Raw genomic sequence first — 10,346 nt, 5'->3', positions numbered from 1 at the left:
AGGTGCATCTTGTTTTTCGGTAGCCCATCATGAAAGAACTCCACGGTTAAGTGTGCGAGTGAGGAGAAAGCACGCTGGAAATACTCGTGTTGGTTTGTAGGGTCAGTCGTCATTCCAAGAAGCAGCCAAAGTGACGTACTCGTGTATAAAAGTCATCATTTTGTGGGTGTAAGGGCCCAATGGAGGCTTGAAGTGGAAACGTTACAAATAGTATCAAAGCCTTGACCCAGCTGGAAGTGTGGTCGACGAGGACGTCGGACCCCCAAAGGGGGGTGATTGTGACAGTCAGAGCCCCGTGATCTATCCAGAAGTTGTACAATCCCACATCGTCTGGGGAAAGTCATGTGTGATGATTCTGAGACTGTGTAGGTATGTGACTAATGAAGAAAGCTTAAATAGATTGATTGGTACTACCTATATCAACAAGGTGCATCTTATTTTTCGGTAGCCCATCACGAAAAAACTCCATGGTTAAACGTGCTTGACTTGGGGCAATTTTAGGATAGGTAACCTCCTGAGAAGTTTTCCCAGGAAGTGTACGAGTGAGGACAAAGCACGCTGAAAATATTCGTGTTGATTTGTAAGGTTAGTCGTCATTCTAAGAAGCAGCCAAAGTGACATACTTGTATATAAGAGTCATCATTCCGTGAATGTAAGAGCCCAATAAAAACTTGAAGCGAAAATAACTTCCAATACTTACTCCCTTCATAAGGATAGGAACTACCCAAAGAGAGCACCTAATTTCTAGATTAAGCATATAACCATTGATCACTAATTTTCTAGATTAAACTCAAATTATTATTTTGTATCATTCAAAAAAAAAAAAACAAAAGTGTCAATTTAATTTTTTGCAAAACACCACAATATTTACTCTTTGTTTTTTCTTCAAATTATAAAACATGGCAACAAGTATTTTTTTTTCCCTGAAATTTTATTAAATAATAAATTCAGAAAAAAAGAGAGATTTTATTTATTCAGAATTTTCATCTTAGTGACGATACAGATCCAATGAAAAACCGCCACGTGTAACTCAACCTACCAGAGTGCGAGTAGACATGACTGGAGCGCGTGAGAAAGATTCAACAACTGAAATACTGTCACGTGTGGTACTAACACGTTTGTCGCGTTCCTTCTCTACCTTCTCTGCCCGAGTCTCCTTTAAAACCCCATTTAGTGAGAGAAGCTTTCCTCAGAAGCTAGAGAGAGAAACAAAATCAACAGAGTAGAGAGAGAGAGAGAGCTTCGATCGACAATGGCGTCTAGGGTTTGTATTTCCTTTCTCATTTGCATTCTCTTTGTTTCATCGTTGAATGTGATTTCAGCTGAGGAGACTGAATCGAAAGAATCCGAAAAGGAGTTCGTTCTCACTTTGGATCAGTCTAACTTTTCCGACACTATCAGTAAGAGCAAATTCATCGTCGTCGAGTTCTACGCTCCATGGTATGGATTTTTATTTATTTATTTTTGTTTTGATCGGTAATTTTGTGGATCTGATTCCTCATTACTATATTGTATCCTAGATTTACGATTTTCTTGGGAATTTAATGTTTATATTTGAATTACCGAGCTTATTTGAGTTTTTATTGTTGTGCATGCAATGGTTTAATGATCCTTCATGTTCGCCTTGGTTGATTCAATTTGTGTGATTTTCTTTTATATATATAAATGAAATGTTTACTGTTTGGGCACTAGAGTAGTGTGTTTCCTTTATTCAAATCCATCGATTTATTTATAATTTATGTTTAATTTTCATTCCCCTTTTCTTATTTTTTTTTTAGGTGTGGACACTGTAAGAAGCTTGCTCCAGAGGTAAGAAGCATTTATATAAATTTATCTACAAACTCATACTTTTTGTATTATCAAATTATCTAAACGTCAATATCTATTACATTGCAGTATGAGAAAGCTGCTTCTATTTTGAGCAGCCATGATCCATCAGTTGTTTTGGCTAAAATTGATTGTACTGAGGAAGCGAACAAAGAAGTCGCTTCTGAACATGACATCAAGGGTTTCCCCACACTTAAGATTTTTAGGAATGGTGGTAAGAATGTTCAGGAATACAAGGGACCACGTGAAGCTGATGGTATTGTTGAATATTTGAAGAAACAAAGTGGCCCTGCTTCTGCTGAAATTAAGACTGTAGAAGATGCCAGTGGTATCATTGACGACAAGAAGATAGTCATTGTAAGTGCTCGCTGCTTATGTTATACCCTTATATTTTTGCCTCATCATCCTTACATGGCATGGAATTAACTGTCTTTGCATTTGCAGGTTGGAGTGTTCCCCAAATTTTCCGGTGAGGAGTTTGAGAATTTCATGGCTGTAGCCGACAAATTGCGTGCAGACTATGAGTTTGCTCATACTACAGACGCCAAGCTCGTCCCACGTGGTGAATCATCAGTCACTGGGCCTTTGGTTAGACTTTTGAAGCCATTTGACGAACTTTTTGTTGATTCTAAGGTACTCTGTACTACAAATTTTGAAAAAGTTCAATCATTTTTTGTTTCCATAAACAAGATTGTTTCAAGAAACATTGTCAAGTAAGGTATCTAATTTAGCAATCGTGGATACAGGAATTCAATGTTGATGCTTTGGAGAAATTTATTGAAGAGTCTAGTGTGCCAGTTGTGACCGAGTTCAACAAAGACCCTAACAATCACCCTTTTGTTATCAAATTCTTTAACAGCCCCAACGCAAAGGTATTATATGATGGAATACTTAATTTTTTTCTTCTTTAAATTTGTATGTGGATGAATTATTGCATGATCACAGTAGTATACTTTGATGGTTTTGAAAATATATATACTGTGTTTTTGTTATGCTTAAACAAGCACCACAATGAATTGGGCAGTACATAATGTATATTTGTACCGTATGTCTTGTGATTTGGAAGTTCCTTGACATTGTTAGTTTCTTGGTTGTTCATCATTGGATGCTCATTTTTCCCCCCGCATCCTCTTTTTCTCTCTACTAATAGCAATCAATTAAGTCATCAATTATGTTTACTTTTATACTGAGTTTTGGTTTTTGGTAGGCAATGTTGTTTTTGAACTTCACCAGCGAGGTGGCTGATGCTTTCAGAGCAAAGTATCGTGATGTTGCTGAGAAATACAAAACAGAAGGTTTAAGTTTTCTATTGGGAGACGTTGAGGCCAGCGAAGGTGCCTTCCAGGTTGGTGTCTTTTCATTTGCCAGTTTCCATTTGTATCTATTTTCAAGATTGTTTAACAGACATAATTTATTGCTGTAAGCTTGTAATGTCATGGTTTAAGTTTGTAAGCTTTACTGATTCTGCTTACTTGCTTTACAGTATTTTGGACTTAGGGAGGATCAAGTGCCCCTAATTGTTGTCCAGACCAATGACGGCCAAAAGTTTTTGAAGGCAAATTTGGAGCCTGAGCATATCGCAACATGGGTGAAGGATTACAAGGTATATTTTCTCGTCAACATACCTAAATCTGAAAGGCTAAACACAATTTTGTTAATACTTGTAAAAAAATATTAGTTCTAACCTTTGTGGGTGAATGATATGACTGCAGGAAGGCAATGTTTCACCATACAAGAAGTCTGAACCAATCCCTGAGCAAAACAACGAACCTGTTAAAGTGGTCGTTGCGAACACCCTTCAGGACTTTGTTTTCAAATCTGACAAAAACAGTACGTACTACAAGCTCTCTCTATTTTAATTTATGATCTTGAATTCTTTTAACTATATTTGTTATGTTGATCTTGGTTCTGTTATTTATGGGAATATTTGAATAACGAGAAATTACTTTTTGCTGCAGTCCTCCTAGAGTTTTATGCTCCATGGTGCGGACACTGCAAACAACTTGCTCCTATCTTGGACGAAATTGCTACCTCATACGAAAGTGATTCTGAAATTGTTATCGCAAAGCTTGTAAGTTCTATCACCCTGCTTGTTTATGTCGTCGAGTCAAGTCAGTTTTTGTGATCATAGGAATCATTCTTGGTTTCTGGTATGACTTGTTTCTTTCAAATTTGCAGGATGCTACAGCAAATGATCTCCCAAGTGATACTTTCGATATCAAGGGATACCCCACTCTATATTTCAAGTCAGCAAGCGGGAAAATCTCTCAATACGAGGAGGACAGGACTAAGGAAGCCATCATTGCTTTCATCGAGAAGAATCGGGACAAGGCTGAGAAGCAAGCTGAAAAGCAAGAAGAAGCAGCAGGATCAAAAGATGAGCTCTAAATATGGTATGTCTCTCTTCTTAACAGCTTTTTGTATCATAGCTCACCAATTTTAGTTTCATTGCTAGTTTTCGAAATGCTGAGTACCTATTTTTTCTCGGGTTTGAACAGCAATGGCGGCCGTGTACTATACAACAATGTGAAAAGCCTAGCGACTATTTAAGGTACTTGGCGGCTAACAGTGGTAGCAACAAAGAAAATGCCTTTGCTTCCTCTCTTTTTCGATTTTCATACTTTCGGTTAGTTCTGTTTTTCGGTTTCCTTGAATAAATTATGGAGAGGAGGGTTCTGGCATTTGTAGAGAGCTTAAAAGAATTTCAAGAATAGCTTATAGCTTTAATTATCTTGTACAAGTTTTGTTATTTGTAGAAACCTTTTTAATTTAGAAACGATTTTAAGTTATGTTTTCAGTGCCAGAATCTCTCTTCGATCTATTATTTATCTATATATCATATTGCTATAAACATCCCATCTTAAAAGAAGCTATTCTAATTTGTGTTCATATCAATCGATTTGTTAATTATTATCCGTTATTCTATGGTCGAAAATTATCATTCTCACTTTAGCTCAAAAAAAAAAAAAACCCCTTTATTCTTGAGTTAGTTATTTCAGTTATGAGATCTCCTAGTAACACCAACGCAAAACTGTCCTTAAATTGTATTAATGAAGACATTTTACATTGGGCTAAATATGTGATTGAATTATACGAACCCAATTCAATAAATATCCAATAAGTTAGAAAAATACCTCTTTTCTTATATACATTAATCAAAAATATTTTCATATTATTTTTTATTAAAATATGTTTACTTTTTTTTTAGTGGATTGCTTGATATACTCTTATTCTCTATTTAAGTTTAGCATATAATTTACATAACTTAAAGTTTAACAGGGATATTATTCATAAAAGTAGGTATATTTAAAAAAAATATAAAAATAAAAATAAAAATTAAAACAAGTAAAATGAGTATGTACTTTTTTCAAAATTCAATTGTAATTTTAATGAGGCTTTAAAGTTTGGTTATTCATAGAGAAAAGATTAGTCTAGGAAACATCATAGATCTATAATTCTTTCTCATATTCAATAGCATGAAATTAGGTATGAGTTTACGATTAATATATGGAGGGTCAAATATTTTAATTTTTGTGAAAAAACGCTAATTAGTTGCACAATGCCATAGTAGTGACTGTGACACGTTTAAAAGGTTAACAAATTTAGGATATTTGCGGAGCTACTTAGTCTCATCCATGTAAAAAATGTGATGAATAAGTAGTAATCTCACCAAACCAAACGAATCTTAGTTAGGTGGGTTTTTATTTGGAGGTACGTGCCACTTAAGAATATTGGCCCACATTAGTTATGTTTTTCTTTTTTTTTTTTGATAAGTCCACATTAGTTATGTATTATCTCTCTTTTTTCCTTTTTTATGCAACTGCAGCAAACTAAAAAAAAGTAACAAAAACAAGAAGGAATCATCATTATTTTGCTCCTTTACTACATTCATTATGGACCCATCTATAACTATTACACTTTCTGTTCTTCCATGTGTTCTTTTTGCCTTTCTTTCTTTGACCAAATTGCATCTATTTATTATATAATTCCTCAAATGGCACACTCACCAACCAATGGTATTATAAGCAAACCACATGACAGGATAAGTTGATTTCCTTTAAAAAAAAATACCAAATAAAGGTATAACAAGAGCATGTCTAATAGACATTTTAAGGTGTTTAATACTTCTACCACAAAAGACTTAAATTATAAGCATCATCAAATGTGGCATTTATTATTAAATTATACTACTAATAATGATATGATATATAAAACTTATAGTTATTGTCTATTGGTACATTAACTGTCCTTCAGTATTTTTACATTAGTGTCTAATTTCTACTTGACTTCATTGAGTATTTATATTTATACAATTCACTACTTATTAAGCTTCTCTACTTTATTTTTCAAAATATGTAAAAAAAAATTATTTTACCTCACATATTTTATATTATAGTATACATTAATTTCTTTATATATTTATTTTTATCATTTAAATGTTATATTTATAAATATCATTTATTCATTTAAATAAAAGATTTTTTCATTTTTACACTTAAAAGCAAATTTTTTTTTTTTACATTTTACGAAAATTCGCATAGCAACTAACGGAGCAACTTAAATCACAATTAAAATTCACATGGAAACCCACATAAAAATTACCGCAATAACCAAAACTGTAAATTTAAAAAATATTAAAAAAATAATATATGAAATAATTTCCCTAATAATAGTATATATTAATTACAAAAGTCTTTAAAAAAAAGAAAATAAAATACCAGTTAAAAGATTTGATAAAGTTCTTGTTGCATTGAGATGCAATAATGAATACCGCTGATTCTTTATTTTGAATATGGATATTATTTTGAGGACACTGGTGTGAGTGTTCTTAGCACCATATAATTAAGCTAATTTACTATTTTCACAACAATAAATTCTTATTAGTGCCTTACACCAACAGTTGCCCTATATCACGTGATTTATATTTCATTTTTTTTTTCAAGAAGAGGAGATCTAACTATGTTTAGTAATCACGTCCTTAACCAATTTTTATTTCACTGCTATTAACAATTTTCAAAATGACACCACATTAATATGCACTATACATATGTGAGAAGTAGGAATGAAAACGAGACAAGTAATAGGTTCAGAGTGCTCTCCCGTCTCATCTCCATTAATTATTATAATTCCTATCTTGTGATAGTCAGTAGTCCCGTGATCCGTAAGGGAAAACACTGGGTAAGGTGTGCAATCCCACACCGCCTGGGGAAGGTCAAGTGGGATGATTCTGAGACTGTGTAGGTATGGGACTACACAGTTGAAGAGAGCATAAATGGATTGATTGGTACTACCTATATCAACAAGGTGCATCTTGTTTTTTGGTAGCCCATCACGAAAGAACTCCACAGTTAAGCGTGCTTGATCTGGGACAATTTGAGGATGGGTGACCTCCTGGGAAGTTTTCCCAGGAAGCGTGCGAGTGAGGACAAAGCATGCTGGAAATACTCGTGTTGGTCTGTAGGGTCAGTCATCAATCCAGGAAGCAACCAAAGTCACGTACCCGTGTATAAGAGCCATTAGACTGTGGGTGTAAGGGCCCAACTGAGGCTTGAAGCGGGGACATTACATATCTCGACCTCATCGCCGCATGTTCCTATTGGGACTAGGGCAAGGAATGCCTATTAAAGCAAGTAAACCCCATAAAAATTTATTTATCTAAAATTATACATAAAATATATATATTATATTAGGGGACTATTATAGTAGGTATTGTTGGGTTTTATGCTCTAAATAAAACTCCATTTCAATGTAATCCATTTTATTCAATATCAATAAAGAAACAGAAGTATTTTTCATTCATTTGTGTGTTTTGGTTCATCTTATCAATTGTTTGTCTATTTGATTTATAAATTCATCTAAACCCTTTTCACATACTTGATCATGTTTATTGTGTTGTCAACACAGTGGAAAGTAAACATGACTGTGTGATTAAAGATTCCTAGATTTATTAGAACACTGGGGTTTTACTGATATGACAATCTACAACAGAGTTTACTTGCATTTGGAGAAATGCTATGTTCTTTCCAGAGCATTGGTTAAAGTAAAGCTTGGGTTGGATGCATGGAGTATGCATCAGAAGGGACCGATATTGAACTTTGACATAGATTTATTAAACTTACCGTAATATCTATTCAAGTCAATATCACCTAGTTGATCCTAGATCAAATGATCTTAATCTTGATATGATTAGGTTCAATCTCAAGAGTGTTACTCGTGTTTTTTGATTTGTTCGTTAAGCCTACTTTTGGATCAGGGTGATACGTACATTTTGGGAACACGGTAGTGCAATTGAGTGGGAGCGCTAACATAAATATGGAATCTATAGCTTCTATCTGGCAAATAGAAAGTAAAGGATGATTTCCTTCGAGCTCGACCAAACGAATATAAATGGTGGAGTACTCATTTCACTTAGCTGAAATATCATTTATACGGGGTTAAGTGTTTTAAGGATAAAATACATTGTAGGGTGTTACGGTAATCTAATCCCTTTACAGTGTAGATCATCTATATAGAGGATCATTGATCAAATTAGGATTATAACAATGGATAACTAATGACGTGTCTATATGGTGGAACATATAGAGCATTCTATATACTGAGAGTGCAATTCTAAGTTCTATGCGTGGATTCAACGAAAAATTAATAAGTTAGTGAATTTTAGTGCTAAATTCTTGATCTACTTATTGGAAGCTCGGTTATATAGACCCATGGTCCCCCCACTAGTTGAGATAATATTGTTTGTAAGACTCATGTAATTGATTTTGATTAATCAATTATAATTCACAAATTAGACTATGTCTATTTGTGAAATTTTCACTAAGTAAGGGCGAAATTGTAAAGAAAGAGTTAATAGGGGCATATTTGTTAATTATGATACTTTGTATGGTTCAATTAATAAATATGATAAATGACAATATTATTTAATAATTATTTTTAATTATTTATAATTATTAAATAGTTAGAATTGGCATTTAAATGGTTGAATTAGGAAATTGGCATTTTTGAGAAAATCAGATACAAAAGGTGTTAAAATTGTAAAATTACAAAAAGCAAGGCCCAGTTTACTAAGCCATGGCCGGCCACCTTTGTAGGCTTTTTAAGTTGATATTTTCATTATTTTAATGCCATATAATTCAAATCTAACCCTAGTGGAATGCTATAAATAGATAGTGAAGGCTTCAGGAAAAACACACTTCTGACATCAGAAAAACCTGAGCCTCCTCTCTCTTCTCTAGCCGCCACTCTCTCTCTCTCTATTCTTCCTTCATATTTCGACCCACCTTAGTGATTAGAGTAGTGCCCACACACATCAAGCAATACCTCAATCATAGTGAGGAAGATCGTGAAGAAAGATCATCAGCAAAGGAGATACAACATCAAGGATTTAGAGAAAGAGATCCAGGTTCAGATCTTGATAATACTCTGCTACAGAAAGGATTCAAGGGTTAGAGATCTGAACGGAAGGAGTCATTTAATTCCGCTGCACCCAATGTAAGGTTTCTTAAACTTTATATGTGTTTAATTTATCGTTTTAGAAAGTTCTTATTTAGGATGTTAATAAACATACTTGTGAGTAGATCTAAGATCCTGGTAAAATAATTTCCAACAGAGCCTCACAACCGTCAGGAACAACCCAATCAAGGACAACATCGATTTTTGCCGGTGCAATACATGCCTATGCCGGGGGGTCGATGGGAACCAATATATGAAAGGTTCCGCAAGCAACACCCACCAAATTTTGAAGGGGGCTCAGATCCAATGGAAGCTGAGGAATGGTTAAGAACAGTGGAAGGTATTGTTGAGTACATGCGGCTCGGTAACGGAGATAGTGTAGCTTGTGCTGCTAGTTTATTGAAAAAGGATGCCCGCATCTGGTGGGATGTTATTAAACAAGCACGTGATGTAGCCGCAATGACCTGGGCTGACTTTGTACAAGTTTTTAACAAAAAATACTACAGTGAAGCAATACGCTCAGCTAGAGTTAATGAGTTCACGAACCTGAGGCAGGGTAAGTCTATAGTTACAAAGTATGCTCGCCAATTTGACAGATTAGCAAAGTTTGCCACAGATCTTGTTCCTACTGAGTTTCTGAGGATTCATCGTTTTACTGAAGGGCTTGACTCCCGAATAAGTCGGGACATAGCGATGTCAGGAGTAAGGGCAACCACGTATGCTGTGGTACTGGAAAAAGCCCTAGAAGCTGAGTTGTGTGAAAGTCGTATATAGAAAGACAATACAGCAAGGTGGGAGGCCAGAAAGGCCAGTAATGGAGGTGGTGATAACAAAAGGAAACTGCCAAGTAACCAACACAACGAAGCCGACAAGAGAAACAAGATAGGGTCCAATAACTACAAAGGGAAGAAGCCATATGTGGAGTACCCCCTATGCCCAACATGTGGTCGTAAGCATCCGGGAGAATGTCGATTGAAAGGCAAGACTTGTTACAAGTGTGGACAACCATGCCACTATAAGAAGGACTGTCCGCAAAAGGGTGATCAACTCAAGGATGACAAACTTGT

The 10,346-nt window shown here is 34.9% G+C and overlaps 1 protein-coding gene across 1 annotated transcript; it reads left to right on the top strand.

The window, feature by feature from the left end:
• The first annotated feature begins 1,125 nt into the window (after window positions 1-1,125).
• On the top strand, window positions 1,126-4,630 carry LOC115707744 (protein disulfide-isomerase). The gene is made up of 11 exons (XM_030635789.2): window positions 1,126-1,440; window positions 1,779-1,809; window positions 1,897-2,184; window positions 2,272-2,460; window positions 2,574-2,699; window positions 3,035-3,172; window positions 3,311-3,430; window positions 3,540-3,657; window positions 3,786-3,898; window positions 4,006-4,220; window positions 4,326-4,630. Exons 1-10 carry the CDS (start codon window positions 1,253-1,255, stop codon window positions 4,213-4,215), a joined length of 1,521 nt encoding a protein of 506 aa, XP_030491649.2. The 5' UTR covers window positions 1,126-1,252; the 3' UTR covers window positions 4,216-4,220; window positions 4,326-4,630.
• Window positions 4,631-10,346: the final 5,716 nt, after the last annotated feature.

The sequence above is a fragment of the Cannabis sativa genome, chromosome X (genome assembly GCF_029168945.1).
Source record: "Cannabis sativa cultivar Pink pepper isolate KNU-18-1 chromosome X, ASM2916894v1, whole genome shotgun sequence".
Taxonomy (NCBI): Eukaryota; Viridiplantae; Streptophyta; class Magnoliopsida; order Rosales; family Cannabaceae; genus Cannabis; species Cannabis sativa.
This window is presented reverse-complemented; position numbering and strand designations above follow the sequence as displayed.

What these genes read in the sequence shown, in the direction of transcription:
- LOC115707744 (XM_030635789.2), top strand. Translation starts at nt 1,253, where the DNA reads ATGGCGTCTAGGGTTTGTATTTCCTTTCTCATTTGCATTCTCTTTGTT. An exon ending in TTAACAGCCCCAACGCAAAG is followed by an intron (nt 2,700 to 3,034) that starts GTATTATATGAT and finishes GGTTTTTGGTAG; the next exon opens with GCAATGTTGTTTTTGAACTT. An exon ending in CCAGCGAAGGTGCCTTCCAG is followed by an intron (nt 3,173 to 3,310) that starts GTTGGTGTCTTT and finishes CTTGCTTTACAG; the next exon opens with TATTTTGGACTTAGGGAGGA.